This window comes from Solea senegalensis, linkage group LG9, assembly GCF_019176455.1.
Source record: "Solea senegalensis isolate Sse05_10M linkage group LG9, IFAPA_SoseM_1, whole genome shotgun sequence".
NCBI lineage: Eukaryota > Metazoa > Chordata > Actinopteri > Pleuronectiformes > Soleidae > Solea > Solea senegalensis.
In genome coordinates, this window is record NC_058029.1 from 4,738,149 (window position 1) to 4,762,521 (window position 24,373).

Genomic DNA, 24,373 nt, shown 5'->3' on the forward strand with positions numbered 1-24,373 from the left:
AAAAAACAGTGCAATGCTCATTTTGTTTAATCTTCCTTCAGAACCTTTGGGATTTGTTGAAACTTTGAAGCAATCTGATCCTTCATCTCATTCCATTAGCCATTCACTGAAAAGCAGTGATTTTCTTTTGAAGCATCACTCGTGTCAAATTTCCAGGCTTCTAAAAATAATCTCAGAAAGCAGTCTTTGAAACGGCTGCTCACAACTGCTCATAGATTCAAACTCATGCAAGGATCTGGATTTTAGCCACATTTGCACAAACACTAGCATGTGAGTGTGGTGTTTACCGTGCAGATGCGACCAATGCGGGCCCTGTACGGTTCCTCGTCCACTCTGGCAGTTTTGTTGAGCTCACTGAAGAAGAAGTAAACCTCCTCCTTGAACTTCTGAGAGGACGGGATTATGGCTGCACCAGCAAACTGTGGATCTGTGCGATGAGAAGCATGTTACCTGAGACTCTAGCCTTGTTCTAAATCTATCTATCTTGTCTTCATGTAGTCTGATGCAATCTTTTGGTGTTTTTTTTTGTCTGGTTTGATGAGGTACTGACAGGTTTTACCTGTAGACTGCATATAAAAATAGACCTAGTCTTTTGAAGCCCAGGAAGTAGGATGGAAGTATCAGTTGTTTACAAAAAAAGCAAAAAAAACCAGTTTGACTGGAAGTTAATGAACTTAATCACTAGTTTCAGTGACCCTGAGGATGTGGAGGATAAAGAGTTAGATGAGGAATAAATACATGAATGAATGAATGTTCCCATTTAGTGAAGAATACATAAAGCATAGACACCAGTATGATTGGCAGCTAGTGTCATCCATGAGGTGCCTTGTTGCAAATGACGTCTTTGAACTCCCACTTGCAAAAACTGTTGGGGCGCCAATCAAATCGCAAATCTTGTGAGTTTAAAACAGGAGTCGGTTGTGCAACTAGACGATTAAGCCCACTTTTATCCACCGGTAGATTGGATCTCGATGTGGAGCTGACAGGGATTCAGTACCTCAGTGAACCACACTTTAACAAGCCCTGTACTAATGCTTTAAATCATAATAACAAGCATTTACAGTCTCGTTTAAAGAAAAACCTGAATATTAAATTGTATATCAAACAAGAGAAAATGGTAGATATACAGTTTTTCTGATTGGTATTTTACTGCTGCACATAATGTGACACCACAACATAAAATCCAAACAGTACCTAAATGTTTTTTTATCTCTGTACGGCAATAACCGTTGATGATTTACCCAGATCATTATTACCCACCATCTCCATGTTCATTAGTCTGAGCAAAACTCCCTCCCTCCCTCCTTTCCTACTCACTCAGCAGCCAAACGTTCTCCGTCTTCAGGAGCTTCTGGGGGCCAAACGTACGCCGGATTGTGCCGGCGTGACCTCCCACTGATGACATAGCAGAGTACAGGCTCCCATCTGAGACGGCGTGGAAGAGACAAGAGGAGAAGGGTCAGCGGCATGGGCGCCAAAGGAGAAAGGGAGAGAGTGAGTGTGATGGATGGTTACAAGGTTGATCGGGATAGGAACAGAGATGGGGGAGATGAAGACACATTAAACACCGAGGGGGACAAAAGGAACGAGATTGATTCTGTTTGATCGCACATGAGGACGAAGGAAGAATAAAACACAGTGGGAGAAAATAAGACATAAAGGCGGAATAGGGGACTGTATCGCTGAGCAGCCACCAGTAACCATGTTCTTATTAAAGCTCGTTCTCTGCAGCGAGTCGGAAAAGAACCGTTTGAGCTCGTGGCAGTAACATCGTAATGAGGACTGATTGTTACTGGAAAATGGTTCAATTCAACCAAAGGTTCGGCTCGTTGCCTCAGCAATCGATCCCGGCGTGGAGAAGCATCCCGCAGCGCGAGATAACCTCTCGCTAATTTCGAAGAGTCTGTACAAACAATCCATCTGCATTAGGCGGTTTAACAAACAGTTTGTTTGTCCCTCGTCATGCGCTGTGAATACAGAAACGTCTCTTCATTTGGAACATCTCTGTTTGCTTAATGTGGCCGTGCACTGTTCAATAATCGCACAGTTAAGAGATACTTTGTGCATGGAGACGACTCAGTGAGACACTAAAGCCCCATGATGTGAATTTGTTGTTAGCAATTTTTACTTTTCATTCAGTCCTGCAACCAAAACTAGCTCCATTATAGAATGCCTGCTAAGATGAAACTTACTACCAGTTCTAGGGGTTGTAACAGTAACAATTTAGGCAAAATATCTCATTGTGATACTCTTAATTAAAGGACAATAACATATAGATTACATTAATTTCCAATGTATAGGCATGACACAGCTAAGCATCTTCCTCCTGTGCTCTTCCAGACAGTCTGAGTTTGCTGTGTGGAAATGTAGTCAGATATTGATTTGTCTGAGACATAAACTGAAGGATACATTTACCTCAACACTGAATGAGAAAGCGAGACCTGCAGGGCATTTACATGCAGTAGATCCATGAAGCAGTTTTATTCATTTTTCCATGCTGAACATTGCTGATAGGACATTCGCGTTTTAAATCGGCAGGTATGAAAAATAATTATCTGGTGGTACATGCTGCTCTGGAAACAGTTTGTGCACTCGGTTGTGTAACAGCTCTATTTAAATGATTTTTTTTCCCCTCCGTAAATGGCAGATGGCTCATAACTATGGCACCCGGGGTGGTGTGATTCCCTGGTGATGTTACACGTGACCGATTTTATACGTACGAAAATCCTCACAACTCGCCGACTCATCTTTGGGCTTTTCGACCCCCACGATGTGCAATGTACATACTAAGCACTGTCATGCCACCCTTCAATCTCACTTTTTTTTAATAATAATACCCAAATCCACAGTGTGAATAATTTCTTCTTGTATCCGCAGAGTACAACCCACTGCAGTAAACCTTGATCCGTCCACACTGAAGCTGCTTAAGATTCTGATGTCCAGTGTCAGTTCTGGCAGAAAGACAAAGCTCTTTCATATTTGGAAGGCCTTTTTGAACTACTTTGAAACTGGGGAACAGGCCCTGCGGATGGTCCTATATCACACATGGGCAACATAAGGCCCTAGAGCCGGATGTGGCCCACAAACCAGCTTTATCCGGCCTGAGATGTCCTCACAGGTTACCTCAAGTTGACTCTCGCTCAAGTTAGAAATCAACTTTGCGATATTAGTAATTGTGATGACTAAGATGAGTGGTCAGAAAATGAAAAAGTTACATCCGAGTAATGCGACTTAACCAAGAGTAGACAATAAAATTCTCTTTCACAAAAATTGGTTCAAAATCACCATCAGCACCATCAGCATTTAACTAAACACCCAGACTTTTATTTTGAAAGTAGTTTCCGGAAAGGACACAAATCATTGAGGTTACATGTCACATTTTACTTTTAAAATTTAAATGTTAGGCATGTTGAATATAAATATAGGTAATATGAGATTATTTATTTCTTTAAAACCTTGTTTTTGTGGCCCTTCGCTTGCTTCATTACGATCAGTGTGGCCCTTCGGAAAATATTTTTGACCACCCCTGCCCTATATGGACCACACTGGCCTTAGATATCAGGACAAATTTAATCTGCCAACACAATAACAATGTCTCTGAACACTGTTGGTGCTCTAATTTGTATATACCTTTATTTTTAAGAGCCAGTTATCATATTCATTTATTTACATTTTTTACATTACTAGTATCTTTCGTTGTAATAAACAAAAACAGAAACCGCCACAGCTCAGTTTGCATGTAGTTTGTTTTCCACCAAATGACTGAAAAAAAAGTAGACGATGACTTAAAACTAAAGTGTCTAAAATTGTACTGTTGCTCACACTTTTTTTGTAGCTTAATTGCCATTGCTATAGTGTGTATCGTTTTAAGACTTTTCTGCCCTGCATCTGTGTTACTATTCTATTCTAATCTGTTCGAAACCCAGGGCATTGCTGTAAATCAGCACAATGCTTAGTCAATTTTCCCTGAATAAACAATGGTTACATAACACACGCTCTTGTTCCGGGTAGACTACAAAATGCACATAACAGCAAAAGCACCGCACGGTTAATTAAAAAATGCTAACGCATCTATCTTACGGAGAAAATGTCTCTTTTAAGTGCAGCGAGGTTCTTCAGATGAAGGCATTTACTCATTTGCAGGTTATGAATAGAGACTGTAAATAGACAAAATCTCTCCTGGGAGTCACAAGTATCGCTCAGCAGCCGAAACAAATGAGCAAAGTTAAATCTGCACTCAGCAGGATCGCTTGATAATTAGCTAATTGTTGAGTCTCAACTGCAGGTTGATGAAAATGTTTTTTAAGCCCCTCCCACTAGACAAACACAGATAGATGCAACCACATTTCATATGTGACAAAAAACCAGAGTTTGATAATTCTGTTTATTGTCCCCATTCTCTTTTAGACGCTCAGTAGAACAGCCAACAGGGGGCGTCTTCTCTCTCTGAACTGTTGTGTGATTGGTGAAAGTCTGAAAACAAATTGATTTATATGATCCTGAAAGATTATTACGGAATTATTCATCAATAACAACAAAATATGAGGCCTATCCCAGCGTTAATGTTTGGAAATTAACTTTGTTTCAAAAACAAACTAATTTGAAAATTGTAGAAATAGTTTTTTTGTAAGTCTTTTACATGTATTTGAGGCAAATACAGGCGGACATCTTGTGCCACCATTTTTCAGGGTTCCCACACCTTGGTTGCCATCAAATTCAATGACTTTTCAAGAACTTTCCAGGACCTATTTCCTCAAATTCAAGGGCCAAATGTGCTGACACAGCTTAAGATAGGAGGGCAACTTGTAATGGCGTCCACTTTTATTGATTTGCTGCACGCTCTGCATCTGGACAATGATTGTCCTTGGGATCTTGGTCAAAGTCAGTCTTTGTAATTGTCTTTGGTGAGACAAGAGATCTTGGAAATTTGCATTTCCCAGGCATCACGTCGTCATTTGCTCTCTAGTCTAGAGTCTATGTACATCAAGCATTACAGGGCATGAAACAGTGGGTTGTGGCGTAACAAACCAATCAAATTCACAAACTTTCAAGGATTTCAAGGAAACGTGGGCCTACAGAGTGCTCCATGGGTCTGCTCCCACCAACTTAAATGCTCTCATAAAGGCTTATGTTACCCCTCTACTACTCCATTCATCAAAGCTTGCCGCACAAGACAATCCAGACTCTTTTCCACGCTGATGGAATGACCTACTGAGCTCTACCAGAACAGGGACGTTTGTCCCTGTCGATCTTCAAGAAGCTCTTGAAGACCCAGCTCTTCCAAGAGCATCTTCTGTCCTCGCACTTACCTCTGCACAATCTCCTTCCTAACTAGTTGACTTCTTCTACGTAGCTTATTCCTCTTTAAATGGAAATGTAATGTCACAATGTGCACTCTCACCGTAGTTCTTACACGCTGGACCTTTGACCGACTTCAGCTTCAGCTTGTTTAGATTATTAAACAGCTAATAATGTGTTGAAAATGCAAGATACACCTCGTTCCATCTTGATCACAGCTAATTTACCTCAGCTACACCTCACTCCTCCTCTTATTACCCTTGTAATGATGTGGTGTTTTTAAGAGCAGGGTTTTTCCCTTTTATTGTAATCCTTACGTTACGTTTAGTCTTTCAACAAATGTACTGTTCTGCAATGTCTCACATTTCCCGTCACGTCTGTTACCTGCAGGCAGGCTGATGGACTTCTGGGACGGGTACGGTGGTGAGATGTCAGAGGCCGAGCCTATCTGTCCACCGCCCTGAACATCAGTCAGCACTGTGTCGTTAACCTGCAGAGGGGAAAACACAGTCTTACACTGGAAATCCTGTTTGCAATGTCTTTTACAAGACACAGCAGTGTGTGTGGGCTTATGTTTGCCACCATACCTTTGACAATAAATAACCCCTGGATTCATTTGAACCATTTCATAAAATGGGCCCCCCCCAGTAAATAAATTAAAGCAATTCATCTTGAGATTGTTCAGGCTTTGGGTTGAAGTAGCACAGCAGTAAAAAAGAAAGTTTGTTGTGCTGCAGAGGAGCTTTTCTCTTAAGAACCTCTTACCAGCATCCAGCACCTCGGGCTCCCAGCGTTTGTCCCGCATACGATGAATCTGTCGTTTACTTTCTGAATGACAGTGATGAAATTATCGCACTCCAGCTGTGGGAGAAAAAAAAAGAAGCACAAGAGTGAGATGAAAAGAGAAGGACAAAGGCGGAAAATGAAGAGGAAACAGGAGTGTGGGGGAGGGCAGAGAGGCACACAGATTGGGAGAGGGATTAAAGATGCAGAGAGGCAGAAGAGGGAAACATTGGATGGTGTGTGGCGGAGTGATTAGAGAGGACAAGACTGCACAAAGGGAGAGATAAGACAAAGCAGCGAGCCAGGGATTGAAGGAAGCGAACAGCGGAGGAGAACAAGGTGAAACGGAGGGACGGAAAAACAAAGTGTAAAAAAACATTATGGGAGGAAAAACTGAGAGAAAGAGAAAGAAAGCAGGATTTAAGCTTTGCAATGCTGAATACACATCATTTATTCATTGAGTAAAAAAATTGACCGCTTCCCCCAGGACATCACTAAAAGGAGCGTGAAAATGAATATGAAATATAACCTTAAAGTTAGACTGAAGGGTGCAGCCTGCGTTGTTGAGGTTGTAACAGTGATTATTATGCTGAAAATGCAACATTCAAACAAGAGGCAAACAGGCAACAATGATATCACCAAGGCCAAAAGTGTGTAGGTGGATATGTAGGCGAGTGGGTAGGATGAATACAATATTATTATTATTATTATTGTGTGTGCGTGTGTGTATACATGTTCTTCTTTATACACTTGGATTATTCTTCTGAGCAAGAGATTGAGTGGTTTGCAGAAGCTGCCCATGTCGTGTCTTGCTGGAGCCAGTGGGTTCATTTTAATTGCAAATTTCGTTTCTAATTTGGGGAAATGCTGCTCTCATTATGTTTCCCCCCGAGGCATTGTGCTGTATTGTATTGTTTTTTTTTTTAATTATTATTATTATTTCTGTGTTGTAATAAATGAAGCTTCTGGGCTCTTTAAAATACAATGCTAAATAGATTACCAATCCAGTATCCATCTCCATAGTAGAACATGTCAGTTTCATGCATTTGTTATCAAATAACACATAACTCATCAGAAATTGGTCAGATGAACCAAAAAAATTATATAAAAAATACATTTATAGGATGAAATGCCTGGTGTCAGTGCATCTATGTATTTTGCAGTAAATGCTAAAGGTCATATTTTACACACACGTCCCGTTAAACATTTGTTAAAGTTCATACCTATTTAAACGTACATAACCTGATCAAATACTATGCAAACCAAACCATCTACCTCACCTACTACTCCTTAACACTCTCTCTCTGTCTGTCTCTCTGTGGGCGTGGCCACACTGGGTGTGGCTACACAGGGCTGGTCAGGTTTTTTCCCGCTGGTTTTATAAACCTCCAGGACAAACTGTACGACTAAATCATATTTATGTGCGTACACCATACGGACCGATGCTCGGATGCGATACTTGTCGCCTATGTCGACCCTATCCACGTTGAGATGTGATGAAAATACTGGAAAACGAAGTAGAGTCGAGTCCAGTCAAATTCCCTGTATGTGCAATCCCATAATCTCATTCATACCATAGTAATATAACATGAGATGTTAACATAGATGTTATATGTCTTAGCAGAGTCCTCCAGAATCAACATTCTTATTGTGTCACCAGAGTTTAGTGATCTTGACTCCAGTGAAATTCTAAAGTCTGTGACACAATAACTCAAGAGAAGCTACGTGATGCTTTTCAAACGCCTGATAAAGTTCTTGTACGGCTACAGAAAACGTTACATAACAGTCCTGATCCTTGGGAATATAACTCTTCTTTTAAAACCAGTGAATTGCCCTTTTGTAGAAAACTGCTCTGAGGTACGTCTCGTTCTAAAAGCCTCCCGGCGAGTGCGGCTGGCCGCTTAGGACGACGATATAAGGCTGATTTATACTCTTTATCCTCTTGACACTCTTGATAAATGTCACTCGGCGAAATGCATTAAGTCGTGTGTCATTTTCAATTAACAAAAGGTTTAACTCTTACTGAGAGGACTGAAAAAGACAGGACTTTTTTCTATTTATCCCGTTATGAGGCTGGGGAGAACTGTAGTACCCTGAAAATGCAATCAGGAATCCGTTATCCTGACAGGACCACAATTAGATTAGAATCCAAAAAAAAACTTTAAAAAAAGGACTTAACGAAGGGACGCGTAGATCTGTCAGGAGAGACCCCAGGTGTTTCCTGTTCCTTGAGCCCCTTTTCCACCTATGGTCCCAGCTCGCCTTCGCACGGCACAGCACGGTTTGGTTTTCCACAACAGAATAGCACCTACTCAATGTGGGCGGAGTCATCAGTGCACAGCTGCATGATTTTGTTTTACACGCATGAGTGACTTGTAAAGCAGTTGTTTTCAGTGTAAGTGAATCATTAGAATCAGTTCATTCAAAATATTTGTTAGGCTCCGCCTGACACAGTCACCGGACTGAAATACAGCGGCAGGGTTTGTGATGCTAAATACACCAGACTCCTCTGTTAAATATCGACATTTTAGACATTTCCCTGGCAAATGTTGGAGATTAACACAAGTTTTTAGGATTGTTAAGTGTTTTTTTTAGCTGATCTACAGTTCGGCATTGTTTGGCTTGATTCTTGTGTCGGACGTCTCTTCCTGTGACCAATCAGTGGCCAGCAGTCTGGCGTTGTCACGCGTAATATCGCCTCAGCTTGCTTGGAACCTCGCCAGAGCAGGTAATACAAATAGTACCAGTTACTATGCTAGTGGAAATGCAACTTAACCGTGCCGTGCCAGGGCGAGTCGAGCCGAGCCGGTGGAAACACGCCATTGGAGTATGGGAGAGCCAAGAAACATGGCGCCAGTGTCAAATTTGTTATCATGCATTCATTGGAAATTTATGTTCAAAAGTTAACAGTAGCACGAGAATGTCACTAATGACCAACTGTGATCAGAGGGTTGGATTTCTATTTTACAGTTGCCAAAATTGATGATGTCAGGCTTTAAAACAAGGGCAGGGTTGTTCTAAGATTCGGGCTGAAACTCTCTCTCTCTCAAGCAAACTGCTTGAACCTGATGCTTGGCTTGTGACAAATAAAGTTCTTTGTTCTATGCGAGCCTTTTTGTGTCAGCGGAGTCTCTTTCTGCACCGTCATCTCACCACCTGTTGTTATTTAAAGAAGGAAGTGCCCGGGAAACAACAAGAGAATCTGTCAAGTGACGACACTTTTTCCGCAGTCAAGCGATAACTCAGGCTTTACTGTGTTCACTTTTTAAGAAGTGAGATAGTGGCTCGAGGACGTTATGACAACAGACAACACCGAGGCCTTGGAGACACTTGGGGAATGTCTGTCAAATCAGGTGTTCTGTGCTACATAAGGTCTCGTTCTGTCTCTTCCCACAATCTTTATGACGGTATATCAGTGACATTTGCTATATTAAATTGCCGCCTAGGGACAAATACATTTTTCTTGCGTTTTAACTGATATTTAAAAGAGATTTACTGCTTCATTCAGAGTGATGTAAATCTGAAGTCATCTGCTTTTAACCCTTACAGCTCACATGGCACGGAGGGGGAATAATACACAACTCCTTATATGGACATCCTGGGTGTTTGTGCTTATATGTCACATATTCCGGCTTCAAAAAATATTTTTTGTTGTTTAGTCAAAGTTATGATTCGTTTGATATTGTGTTTTTAGTCGTGATATAAAGTAGCATTAATTGTGCAGAAGTCACAAAATAGACGTGTTTTTCTTTTCTTTTTGTTCATGAAAACGAGCCAAGTGAACTTTTTTAGTAAATTTTTAGTACTTTTGCGCAGGTGTGTTGCTATAGTTGGTGAAAATGGAAGACATTTTTCATCAGATTGCCTAGGTTGTGCTGGAAAAGAGGATATAAGACACACTCTATGTTGTACATTCTTATACCGTCTGTATATACCGTGTGTTATAACATAGTAATGTTTTCTAAGGGTTAAAGAAACACAGGCGGCCGGTTTTAGCTCAGATGTCTGTGACAACACTGAAATAGAGAAAGCCAATAGATAGAAACAATATATCTATCATCCACTTACTGTTTCCCACCTTATTTTAAAGTCTGCCCGTGAGACGATCTATAATTGATTGAAGTGTCTGCGTGAGTAAGTTCTATTTTATTCAGCTTTTCTTTATAAAAATGGAGGAAGCCACAAAGACATTTGATTGTGCACATTGTATAATGACAAAAAAACCCAAAAAAACAATTCCACCTCTGAATTCTGTGAATAATTTGATGTTCACTTCAAGAATAATCGTCCATAATTAACAGATAAATGACTTCTAAGATTCTAAAAAAGAAAGAAATGATTTTCCTGGGTGAAAATGATTATAATGCAAAAGTAAAATGAGTTACTAAGATGGTGAAAGGCTGCAGAGTAGAGACGGTAAAACATGGTCTGAATGAACAGCATAGTCACATAAATTCACATCGTCTTGAGTTATGATTGTGTTGTTGTTGTTGTTGTTGTTGCTGCTGCTGCTTTGGATTTTGTTATTCACTGTTTGCAGGAGAGAGCCCGACGTTGACAGTTGTTCACCGCCGCGCTCTGAAAATGGGGAAAACTCAATCACAAGAACCTACACACCTCATTTCACATTCCTGCCCTCAGAAGAAGAAGTGAGGAAGTGCTCGCTCTATAGAGATACATCTGGGATACAGTTATTCAACAGCGAGGTGTCATCCTGTGTGTGTGTGTGTGTGTGTGTGGGGTTAAGGAAGCCGTGCGGGCAGCTGTAGACCCGAGTCCAGGGTCAGTCTAAGGGCAGGGTCGTAATTTCCTCTTCCACATTTCATCATCCATCATACGGACTCCACGCTGATAACTGCACGCACTCACTTCCACACAGACTGCGTATACACGACACCCAGTCCAGCTTGGTTATATATGCGATCTTGAAAGAAGACGGTAACCGTGGAAACTTGCTCATAGAACACAGCCACGTTTAAAAAAAAGAGGGCAAAGAGTTGAGATCAAGAAAACGCTGACTGATGCAAAAGCTCGTCTGAGTGTGAACGGAACGGCAGGCGTGCCCAAGCAGAAACGTGAAACGTGTTAAGTACTGCGTGCCCCCCGGCCCGGGTTTTTAGCGATTGTGAACATTTAGTATACGATGACATTATCAACAGCTAGTGAAACATAGCAGCAGCTCATTTTGTGAGTGAAAACACTCGAGTCAGAGACGAAGAGGGAGGAAAAACTTCAACTTGAATTGATGCTTTTTCTTTTTAAATTTCAATGCCAAAATCACAACCTTGAGTATCGACGGATACAATATCAGTAGTTTTTATATTATTATCATTAGTATAGTATAGTATTATAGTATTATATTCTGGGTCATTGTGGACCACTGTGTTTTTACAGTAGCCCACAATGGACAAACTAAACATCTTTTTGATGTTAACTGCAGGCTACATTATGTTCTCCTTCACACGTAAAAGGGAAGGATGAGGTGAGGGATATTCAGCTGCTTCTTCTGTAAATCTTACACACTGTACCTTTTTAAGAAGAGGAAATAGAGTTGGACTTTAAATATGTATGACACATGTGTGTATGTGTGTGTGTGTACAACATGCTAATTTGGTGGGAGGAGCCCAGGACAGAGCGCTTCCATCTCAAACCTGTGGATAATTCCTCGCTGCAACTTTAAATGATCTGAACGAAGTGAACCTGAACATTACTTCACTAACCTCACAGCAGTATAACTGCAGAGGACGACGATGATGATGATGATAATGACAAACAGGATAATGATGATGATGATGATAATGGTGATTTACAAAATGGAGGCGGCTGACGATGCTCTGCACCACTGATGAATGTGCTGACAGTGAGGATGTGCCTCTACCTCGAGTGGCGCAGCCTTGGCCTTGCAGGTATCAATTGCAGTCTGATCAGAAGCCGCTGGGATCTGTGGGAGGAAAGACTGTTGAGTTCGGTGCCAAGAATTTGTTTTTCCACACGGCTGTTTCAGCATGAAAACAGTGACCCTGCTGCTGCTGCTGCTGCTGCTGCTGCTTTCAAAGACAGTCAATTTCTATGACTGACTTTGACATTTATTTATTCATTGATATGTTCTGCGTGTGTTTTCCCATGTACTTCACATTTCCCAGAAACTCTTCCAACGCTCTACCACACATAACTTGAAGCTTGAACTGCAGCACTGAAAAGGTTTCAATGGAACGGGTACTTTTTGTGAAAAGTTTATGCTTGTGTTTACTGACCTTTTTGAAACGGACCATTTTTGACCTTACATTTGGTCGTTTTCCGACAGAACGCTGCCGACGCTTTGTCACTGTTTTTCTAGTTAATGTCAAGAATGTCTTTATTCACAGATTCATGCATGTGAATATGCAGATTGAATACGAGATACTGCAGCCCGTCTGGTTTCGGTTTCTAGTCTGACCAATCACATTTGAGCAAGCTTTGTATGGGATTAGATTTGTGTCAATATTTTTAAGAAGTAAATATCAATTTTAAGCCTTAGGATGCTGCCTGCTGATTGGCTACTGAGTTTTGGAGCGACAGCCTCAATGGAACTCATTCCCCACGTTTTCTCCACCGAAATCCGACAAAAACGAGCATATTTTAATAAAATACAATATTTTTTAAATTATTGGATAGTTTTCTTTGCTTCTTAAAGTGTTACAGTGTGACGTTGACAGTACAAATGTTTTAATTCATCTGCATTCATTTCATTTGTTAATAAAAACAAAGATTTGAACTTCCTAGCTTGGAGGAAAATAGAGTCCTTGATGTCATCTCTCAACTGCAACTCTATAAAGTCATGAACATAATAACCAAAACTAACTGTGAAGCTTCTTATTCTTATTGCTACTCAGGCGGTGGAAAAACCACAGGTGCAGAATTTAAACACAGTCTCCTAACAGTGGCTGAATGTCATTTTAGTAATAGTGTTAGCAAATCTTTTTGAGCCTTTTGAGATAGCGCCGTCCAAATCAGAAGATGAACAAAGTTACCACTTTTTAATCCTATTATTTTCTATTACATCAACGTAATTGCTCGTTATTTCATTTCACACTTTCAGAATCTCCCCGTCAGCGTGGCGTTACTCATTAGTGCTCGACACACTGCACCTCAGCAATCACAAAAAAAAAAGGTGATCATTTAAAGAGTCTTATTTATGAGCCATGAGGTTCAGTCAGAGGATCTACTGTATTATTCTAACCGCTGTATTAAATGCTTGTCAGTGACAAATAAGGCCTCTTTTTGAGCTGCAAATCATGCAAGGTTGATCATATGTAGCATGACAATAAAATTCTAAGCTGGGAATAAAAGACATTTTCTCCCTTTTTAATGAAAACAATCAAAGACTTTTATTATTTTCCGTCCCTATTTTTCCACCCACAGCTAAGCATGTGATCATTTTGGGGCAGACGGCCCTTTAGGTGTCATTTAAATGATCTGTTTAATTTATCAGGCTATTCATTACTGTCACAGTGCACCACACACACTGTGTAATCCCAAGCCTACTGTATGTCGACACCATTAGCCCCGTGAATTATGTTTTCTGTCCTCACAGACAGAGCTTCATTAATGTATTCATGACTCGGCCTCTGCAGCCTTTGCTCCGTCTCCAGTGGTCTCATTTCTTTCTGCCCTCTGTGGTTCAGTGTTCCGCCCTCACAGCGGAGCAGAAAGCCATACCTGCGCTTATCTCACTCCACGATTGTTAGACGTCAATGGGGGTAGATTTATATTTAAAGGTAATTACATGTCTTTGACCGCGACTTCACGAGTCGGCTCTTCAAACCTGCACACAGCTAATCACACCTCGTTTCATCGCGCACAATACGGTCAATCAGCGACTTTTATAAGCAAAGCGGGCAATCACATAAATGAAATAACAAAACTATTCTTACCCACCATCATTTTTGATATGTGAGATTATTTCATGCTGAATAAAGTAGTTCTGCGAAGAGTTTAAATGGGAAATAAAGTGATATTTGTACATTCAATGCTAACAACAGCTGGTTTGTCAGTAGACCAGCGTGAATCTAAAAGAACGGCAGGTTTGTGGTTTGGTATCTTGTGTTTCTTTGCTTTCAAATTCAACCCACTGTCAGATGAGTTGGCACACAACCACATGACGCCTGTCAGCGTCTGTGTTTCACTCAGGCCTGATAGTATTGCCTGACAGTCTTACGTTACGCACTGCACCGGCATACCTGCAGGTCGCGGACCCCTCTGTCAGTGAACGCCAACACGTAGATCATGGCCTGGCCTCCCACGTACAGCGTGTCACTCCCTTGGTCGTGGTACATGCTGATGTAGTTCTCAGGTTTGCCGAAGTGGAACCTGGACGGCTCTGTGGGTTAGAATGAAACGTATTAGAGCAGGTGAACAGACAGGCAGGCAGGCAGACAGGCAGGCAGACAGAACTTAGACGTTGTTTGGATGAGGAATGCAAGAGTTAGATTACTGAACTAGAACAGAAATAAAATAATTCACACTCAGGTTCACACTTATGGTCAAGAGTCGCCAGTCTGCTTATCTTTGGAGTGTGGGAGGAAGCCGGCGAGAACTTGGCGAGAACACACACACACACACACAAACTATACACAGATATGCTCTGCTCAAACTGGGATGCAACATTTTTTGATGTGAGGTAACATTAGTCTTACTTTTGCAGCCATATTTGTTGCACTTGGAAAATATGTTCTCTGGTATTAAAAGTTAATCGTTACTGAGCTGGAAAAAGATCTCTATGAGGTAAAGAAATAATAATAATATAATAACTTGTAGTTGTAAAAGACCACCACATATTAAAAATAAATCTGGTAATCTGATTCAGGAGGATATTGTTGAACAGTTTAGAGAAGATCCAACAGGATCATCATCATCTTCATGGGTTCTGTAGTAAAGCAAGTGATACGCCGTGACCTGTGGCTTGCAGGCGTAGTGATACAGGTCTAACATACTGATGGACAGTGGCTCTATTGTTGTGTTAATGTATTCATTTAATATATACATGTGTGTTTGTGATGCAAAAAGTGTTAGTTCTGTGACCCTGGCTTTCTCCAGGAACTACTTTTCTCCACTCAGAACCAGAGAATCCTCTCGGTGCTTTGAATCCTTCTGCAGCTCATTCAGTGCCTCAGGTGCAGGTTGTAAATGATGAAACTCAAGAAAAGTATTTTAAAAAAAACAGACTAGATTTTATTAAAATGGTGAATGTGAAAGTTTTTTTTTTATATAGTACATTTTTGCCATTCAACCATTCATACACACATTCAGACAGTGTATATCCAGCTCCTTTTATCTCTCACACACAGCTGGCACAGCCATCAGGGGCAATTTTCAGTTCAACATTAAAGGAGCCAGGGATTTTGAGAGAATGTGTTGTTTTTCATCATCGCGTTGTCAACTGATCAAGTATCCAACAAACTTAGCATCGCCGAAAGTTACCAAAAAAGAACCGAAAGTTACCGATGCCGAAGATGATGATGATGTTTGCTGTGCGTTCCTGTGCTCTGGAGGCGTGGCTTCAGGGGGAAGTCTGAATAAAGGGCCGTGGACTTTACCCTGCTCCAACAGTTTTTCCAGGATAATTAATTTACCTAATGAGAGAGGTGGATTCTCTTTTATCGCATAAAAACAATTATCTTTAAAATCCCATTCAAATGTTGGGGAATCAATAAAACCAACAGGTACTAAATTCATAAAATGGAGGCCAAACACAATAACAAAAGGTCAGTGCGTTTAATTGAGTTTCGTTAACTCGATAAAAAAAAAAAGATAAAGATTTGAATGCACTACCATCCTCAGGCCAACCAATCCGATAATTAATCTTTAGTAAATGTAGAGGCGCTAACTCAAGGAGCAACTGCAATGAAGTGCTATCATTTGCCAAAATGGCTGATCTGATTCTGAGCGTGTGACTGTTACTGCTTCAGAAACATGGCTTTGGTGAAAAGGGCATCTGGTAAGAAGCATAAATACCACTGACATCATCATGTGGGCAAATCCCATCACAGACGGTCGGTTGAATTACGCTCCGTGCACCGGGGGAGAATCTCTGAATCATCCATACAGTCAGACTCACACATTAACCTACACTGCAACTGTGCCTGTGTTAAGGATGAGTCTCGACTGACTGCAACCTTTTTAAAAAAATGTAGTTCTGCGCTGCAAGAGAACTCGTTACAACCTTAAGCATTAAGGTTCTAAGTCTGGCTAAATTAAATCAATCCGCTACAACACTTACCAAATCTGAACAACAGAAAATGCACCAGACCCTGACCAGGTCAAACTTACTGAGTCAATATTAAAAATGCTTTTGCCTTTTCAGAATAAAGACCCCCAACAATGAGGAGAGGTGACGATATGGTCATGGTTACATATCATTTCTTTTTTAAAAATCTGAACTAAAATGAGACTTCCCGACTGACAGCAGGCAAAGATAAAGTGGTGATCACTGATGCAGGTTGCTACCCAACCAAGTAAGTTTCTATGGCAACAGGGGCCCTCACACATCTTATTGATGAAGCTTAAGGAGCAGGGCAGGAACAATGAGTGCCCATGTGGTTTAGGGGTTGAGGACAGAGCGCTGTATATATATATATGTATTAAGCCTATTCATTTCACTGCGAGAAGAATAGATCGTCGTTGGTAAAGCACACTGAGACGGAGTGGATGTTTGCTCGGGAGGATAACAAGCAGATATTCACCGCATGAGTCAGCCTTTGTTGATTCAGTGACAGACGAAAGGTTCAACTTCTGTCAGACAGACACACACATTCTCACCAAAGTCAGAAATGAAGACCCGAGTAGGAAAAGAAAGTGGCTGGAGTTCACTGGAATGCTGCAAGCACTGACAGCTACTTATGCTAGAACAGATGCATTACACGGGAATCCACACTAAACAAGGCAACGTGAGTTGTTGCAATTTGTACAACCGGTCCAATCCCCTGTTTGTGCATGTATTTTTTGGCATTTAATTGGATGCAATTGGACGACCACGGGTGTGAAAAGTGACAGTGACAGTGAAGACGCAGGTTCATAGAGCAAAACATTAAAAGTTGCTGGCAAAAAGCTTCTTCATGGAAAAACATTTTAGTTTTTGTCCTCTAGACAGGTGCAAAGATAAGTCTGCAAGTCTGCAACTACGACCAAATAATTGATGATACAATACAAAAACTTTTGCAGATTCGCCGAAGGTTTGTTTCTTTTCCACTCCGCCAAGGAGGTTATGTTTACATCAGTGTGGATTTATCTCTTTATCTTATTCCTGTCTACAGTTCTCTATGGATGGGTAGGTGACGACCCATGTATGTTACCAGTAAATTTTGGTAGGAATCTGCCCACTGATGACATCTTAAAGCCCACATAGACCGGAAGCTCCAATTAACGCTGCGTTTGTGTGTGTGTATCTGCGTCATTACCTCGTTTATGAAACCCTAAAGTTTCAGAACAAACAGTTCAGCCACTGCTGAGAAAATAGTGTTGTATTGTTTTCCTGGGCTCTGCGAAGCGGATCGGCACTTCCTTAATTTGATGTCGTCATCAAAAATCCTCACCACTCCTCTCACCACCGTAGCGCCTCCTGGTGCGGGCACTAGTCCGGGCACATCCGGTTGCGTACATTCAACCGCAGAAGAAGAAGAACTACTCTCGTTGTAGCTGCTGAGATGCAGAGCATCCACCGTGCCAGAGGGGGAGCTGTGTATCTGAGAGCTGGCCTATCTATTACGTCACTTCCAGGTACCTGGCCAATCACAGGACAGTGGAAAAGCTCTCGTTGGCTGGCCAATCACAGGACAGTCCACGTTCTGGGGGTGTGGTTTTGGTCTGAAACAGCGCGGCTGACGAGAGCATCAGTGAGGAGATATTTTGATCGGCTCGTTTGCAGCGATTAGGAGGTTTTTAACCATGAAAACAAGTTCATATATGTAAGTAGACCTCCATAACTAACATATATGTGTGATGCAAGCATTCGATGTCACCTTTAACAGATCAGTATGGTAAAAGCCATAAGCAAGTACAGTTCTGTACAGATCCACAAAAGGCTTCCGGCTCGGTTGTGTAAATCACAGGTGACAAAGTGTTTCAGCGTTGGCAGATGTCTGAGCTCTCTGAGTGCTCTTGATTGAGGTCGTTTTGCGGCGTAAGCAGTCGTTGCCAGTGCTGCAGTGAAGATCTTTCCAACTGAAGGGGAACGTGTACTAGAAACAGGCTAATGCAGCCTTCTCTCCCCTGAACTGCCACGTGATTTGTCAAAGTCTCTCCTTGTGGGTCACGAGTGTGGAGACAGTGACTGGAGGAGGTGCAGAAGTCTCGTTCTCCCTTCAATCTTCTTCTTCCCGCTTCTCGCCACCTGCCTCCATCTAGCCTTATCCCTTTGTGTCCTCATGTCCTCCACAAACCTTCTCTGTGGTCTTTACAGCTCTGGCACGTGACCGAACCACGTCAACCATGACATCTCTTACTCTAGAGATGGACTCTGAGCTGTCCGTCAAATATGCTCATTTGTAATCATCCTGAATATCTCAGCATCTTCTGCTCTGCCACCTACGGCACAGTTCTCCCGCCACTCATTCGATTTGCACTATGCTGAAAAGGTTATAAATAAATCATCAATAATTAGATTGTACACCATGTCTGACTCAGAGTAAGAGAAAATCCTTCAAACAGCGTTTCATTCCATGTTTTCTTTTTAAAAAATACAAGATTTGCACATCAAAAATGTCTTTTTCTCCACTTTCTCTTATTTCTTTTAGACATTAAATCATTGGTACTGGTTAAAAACACACACACAAAAAAACACATGAATTCTCTAAAGGTCAGCTCTTCAGGAACAAAGACAAATTGCCCTGTTTTTTTTCCCTCCCTTGTTTTACAGAAAGAAGGGTTCATTAAAGCGCACCCGTGGAGCGGCACGTACAAGGAGTGAAGACATTTTCAAATTAACCAGTCTAAAGAACCGAATCCCTAACCGCGCTTAAATGTGTGAATTCATTAAAAGTAAGGCACAGATTATTTGTGGAGTCAACTTTAGCTTGCACATAAATTAACGATGAAAACCTGACGTACACTTTGTGGAACAGAAGCGTGTGAATTTGTTTTCCGTTTGGCGACTGCAGTGTTATTTACATAAAATGATTTACTGCGATACTGAATATATTAGAGGGACCCAGCGGTCCCCCCATTATAGATACATGACAAGGAGAATCTACCCGGCTCATGCTTGCGAGTTTCTGTATCGACGTCTTCAAACTTCCAACTAAGAGAGGAGGTGAAATCAATCAAGTGCTGAACTTTTGGCAAAATGTTGTGATATTTCAGATACAACCGCAGGTGTCAAATTACCGTGATGTGTGATGTTGTTTCTTTCCACACTTCTTTGTATTTGTCTCCATGTCTCTCTCGCTCTGTAGCTTCTCTCTTTATTTCTCTGCCTTTTCACACCTCTCTGCCCTCCGACAAACACATTCAATGTGACGTTTACTGAGGTGAATCACGCGGTCATTGTCTCGTACAGCGTATCGCTCCCAGGACACGAGAGGAGTTCGTCTACAGCCGCGTCGCTCGGGTTAAGTTTGAGTTCCTTGGATAGAAACCACGCAAATGACACACTTAATGATGGAGGCATACGTGGACTATAAACCCTCTGAGCGCAGTCATCCATGTTGGAACATGTTTATCGTCGTCTCTTTCGCCCTTAAAACATTTCTTCCACAACCAATAGGAGGCGCTCCCTCTCTCCCTGGTAATTAATTCTGTTTGATTGTGTCCTTTTCAAGTCCATCAACAGATTTATACCCTCTCCATGAGTCACGAACAAAAAATGTTCTGCAAAAACCTTTTTATCTGTTGTTGTCCACGTCATGGCAACCATGTTTCATGGAGCTCTTGCCTGGCCCCACCCCTGTCTGCTTGTCAGCACTTTCACACCGGCACGCACTGGCACCGTTCCCATTCAGGCTCTGCTTCTACTGTTAGGAACCGAAGTTGTCATCAGCGGTGGGCGTTCCTCAATGCACAAACATGGCAAGTTTTCCTTTTGTGAATTCAGAAAAATTGCGTTTATCCATTAATTAACCCCTACATGTTCTTTGTTTTGAGCCACAAGGTTGGAGTCTTCTTCTTCCGGGTCTTCTTGCCTTTGTAGCAAGAAGACCTGGGCTCGAGCCCTGGTTGGAACAAGGGTCTTTCTGCATGGAGTTTGCATAGTCTCTCTATAGTGTGTGCGTGGGTTTTCTTCGGGTTCTCCGGCTTCCTCCCACAGTCCAAAAACATGCAATATGGGGAGCAGGTAAATTGGACACTCTAAATTGACCTTAAGTGTGAGAGTGGATGGTTGTTTGTCTCTGTATATGGCCCTGCGATGGACTGGTAAACTGTCCACCCTATGTCAGTTGAGAATGGCATAGCACAGCAGTAGAAAATGGATATTCTTTGTTTCCTTCACCACAAAGCCATCATTCCTCTGTACTCTCATCTACAGCTCAAGTTGACACACCCACTGGTGACATCACGGTTCTTAACAAATTTAAAAAAAAACAACACTTTTCACGTTATGAACCAATTCATTCATTTTTTGGTGTGAACGCTCCAGCTGGTTCAAAATTGGGTCCAGGAGCTTAAACCGTGTTGGAGCAGTGCTGGTGTGAAAGCACTGGCAGAGAACAGTCAGTATCAAACTGATCTCACTTAAAAACTACCTCTAAACAATCCCGTCAACACTGAAACCTAAAGCCCAAATCCTCACCAAACTTCACTGAGGCTGTATGTGTGACTGTCAATGGGAGACGCTGTCCATGGTGCTGAAACAGCAGCCGCTGGTACTCTATGTGAGATAAGATGGTGCAACATGTCGACTGTACATTGTATATGTAATAATATCTTATCGCGTTATATGTAACTGATAAGTCTACGGGGAAATAACAGTCGTTGTCGACGCCAGGAAATCATTCACACGGCAACAGGAAATAAACATGTTTGTGTTTTTGACGCTTCAAAAAGACCAAATTCTAGTTTGTTTGCGTTCTTTAGAGAACGAAGCGGAGGAAATATGTGAGGTACATGTGATGTACGGCCGTTTATGTTACAATAAAAGCTCATCCATGTCCACAGATGGTTGTTTTCCTTCAGTTTGAAACATTTTTTTCCCCCTCTCCGTCGTGGCAGAGGTTCGGAATTCATTCTCGAACTGCACCTTTGATGGATATCCTGATATTTTTCTTTACCTGTGTGTGTTTACTTGTATTTCTTACCTCTTCAGGACATTTTCTGGTATAAACACTAACCTTGTCAGACCATGGAGACCAAAAACCTGGTTCCAATGAAGCTCATTTCTGAGGAACTGGCTATGATTAGGGGCTAAGGTTTGATTTGAGTTAGACATTGGTTAAGGTTAAAGATAATGCTTGGTTTGTCCAAATAAATGAAAGTCAATGCAACAAGACTCTTAGGGTACTCTTGTCTCTGAAAGGCTGTGAAGACACATTCCCATTCTTGATGAGGACATTTTGCCTGCTCCTCACAAGCTTTCTCAACGTTAAGACTCGGTTTTAGGGCTAGGGTTAGAGATGTGCGGGTTTAGGTTATAGGGTTAGTTGTGATGGTTAAGGTTTATAGTTAAGAGGCCACATTATCTGGTCCTCACAAAGAACGTTACACTAACGTGTGTAAGTGTGTGTCATTTATGGCGAACCCTGACATTGCATAACAACCACTTTGATTGATATGAGGAGCACGTCATTTTACGTACTGTGCACATCCGTGGGGAGGAGGACGGACACGCATACACACACATGCACGCGCGCGCGCGCGCACACACATCTCTATTGATTGCTGAATACATTAGAGGGCTGTGTGAGGTGTAAAAAGGCGTGAGTGGAATAGATAATAGGAGTGGGGTTTGGAATTTTCCATTCATCCCTCTCCTCCTCCTCCTCCTCCTCCTCCCTCTCTCTCCTCCATCGCTCTCTCTCTCCTTGTATATTTGTATTTATGTTTTTATTGCCTCTGCTGCCCCAACGCAACCCCCCTCTTATCCCGGACTCCTGCGAGTGCTGCAGTATAAAAAGCAGCGGTCGTGTCCCGCATTGCAGCTCGCAAAAAAAGGACGAGGGGGGAGCGAGCGACTGTGATTGTGTCAACCTCCACAGAGTCATATATCTCTGTAATGACGCTCCTCGGTGGGTGCACGCGCCTGTTTTCTCGTGTTCCGGGGCCAGTGGACGGACGCCATGTTCCTCCTGCTGCTTGAGGACGCACAGGCTGCCGCTGCTACAGCTGCTGCTGCTGCTGCCTTTGTGCGCCTCTGTGTTTTTTGTTCTATTGTACGTGCGTCTGAAGGTGAGAACATGGAGCAGCAGGCACCAATTATAGCCTGGGTGCCCTAATTGGAAGAAGAAAGTAACATTCTGGGCATTTTGAAGTCGTGTGGTTCACTAACCTACATTCAAGGTGTCAAGAAATACGCACAGAAAAGCCACAAGTTGCAGAAAACATCCAGATGTTCCTTGGACAGTGAGATGAAGTAAATCTCCTCTTTCACATTCTACATTAAAATCATGATATTTTGTGTTGTTGATATTGAGATTGTGCTGTTTTTTTTTCACCAGGCGCTCATCCTGTTAATGTGTGTGTGTGTGTGTGTGTGCGGGGCCTGGATGGTGGATGCGCGTAATTTACTACTTGGGTCAGTGGGGGGCGGGGGGTTTGTCGGGTAGTGTTTTAAAGAAATGAACCCAGAAGTGGCTCCGTGGATGTGGATTTATTGGAAATGTAGCGTGTAGTGTTGTTTGCGCAGTGAAAGGACAGACAAATAACTGGCCACATCACCTCATGATTAAACTGTCACCCATTCATCCATCCATCCATCCATCCATTCATCCATCCATCCTCAAGCACACACTCAATAAAACATGCTCGAGGCTAAATAATTCTGTCATTGAGCAAACCATACAGTATGAGGAGGATTGCTTCCCTACCGTGAACAACAAATTTCAGCCGAGGTGACTTTCCGGCGATCACCGTGGCAAAGAGAGAGAGCAGGACGAAAGACTTCATCTTTCCCCGGAGCTCTTTTGAAAAGCAGAGAATAATCAGCCGAAGGTTAGAGCGCACGCAAATATCCCTCTTCCTCCACTCAAAACCCGTCTTTATGGTCCCCTCCTCGGCCCTGGATCTCCAGCTGGTCCCGGTCCTGGCTTGTCTCGTCCGTCTGCGCTCTCCGGCAGTTCAGTTTGGAGAAGTCGGGGTGTCTCTCTCAGGCTCCACCTCGCCAATAAAAGGCAAAGAAGAAGGAGGAGTGGAGCGTCCGGGGCGCAGGGATGAGATGAGAAGAGTGGGATTAGGACAAATGAATCGTGAACAAAAACACATCACATCTGGGCTCGCAATCACAGGCGGGCGACGCCGTCATACCTGTTGCAGACAGACAGTCACATATAATAAAAAATTGAAATCAGGATTGTAAAATGTGTTCAAATAAGCGGCACGTGACGGTTTAAAAAAAAGAATAATTAATATTTCCCAGCTTCACTATTCCTGAAAATATACTAACTATTGTTCTACATACACTGTAGAACAATGGAGGGCATTGTTATAGTCAAATATATAACTGGAATTTGCTTAATTCCTCATCCTGCCAATTCATCCAGTATACTTTTAACACCTGTTCTATAGATCCCTTATTCCTTTTGCCTTTACATTGTTTTATTTTACATTAATCTCGCCATAGTCTTAGATTATATCTTATTCTATTCCTATTTTGCACTTCTCCCATATCTATTCTAATACCCTGGTTCTCAAACTGTGGTACGTGTACCGCCAGTGGTGCGCAAGCTTCCTCTTGGTGGTACTTGGAGGAAAATCAGAAATAAATTTCTACTGCGTATAGAAAATGAAATAATAATAATAACAATAATCATCAGAGTCCCCTTATCTCCCGCTCCATCTCAATAATCTAATCTAATCTCACATCTGATTGGCTCAAACTATTTACACCACTGTATTTTAATGATAATGGTGTTACTAGATTTAATCTAATCTAATCTACACTATAGAACCTAACAGCACATCCTTACAAAAGAAATAGGTTTAAATTCCTCAAACTGTTTAAATTGAGCTAACTCATCAGGTTCCTCTAATCTAATCTAAACTAATCTACTGTTCATCCTCATCCGTACATGTACTAATCCCTTATGAATAAGACTTGTGTCCATGCTTGTGGTCATTGCAAAGTGTCTGACCGCACAAACCCTGCATAACACCATCAGCCAATAATCAT

The 24,373-nt window shown here is 41.9% G+C and overlaps 1 protein-coding gene across 1 annotated transcript in view; it reads right to left on the minus strand.

Annotated features, from left to right (window-relative positions):
• The window catches only part of si:ch211-113g11.6 (uncharacterized protein LOC559008 homolog), a 37,684-nt gene extending 14,265 nt beyond the window's left edge, over positions 1 to 23,419 (minus strand). Inside the window, exons 1-7 of the mRNA XM_044033245.1 lie at positions 23,073 to 23,419; positions 14,301 to 14,440; positions 11,960 to 12,022; positions 6,064 to 6,159; positions 5,683 to 5,788; positions 1,318 to 1,425; positions 288 to 427 (exon numbers count right to left, since the gene is read on the minus strand). Coding sequence (XP_043889180.1) covers positions 288 to 427; positions 1,318 to 1,425; positions 5,683 to 5,788; positions 6,064 to 6,159; positions 11,960 to 12,022; positions 14,301 to 14,440; positions 23,073 to 23,151 — 732 coding nt within the window. The 5' untranslated portion in view covers positions 23,152 to 23,419. The remainder of the gene's footprint in view (positions 1 to 287; positions 428 to 1,317; positions 1,426 to 5,682; positions 5,789 to 6,063; positions 6,160 to 11,959; positions 12,023 to 14,300; positions 14,441 to 23,072) is intronic.
• Positions 23,420 to 24,373: the final 954 nt, after the last annotated feature.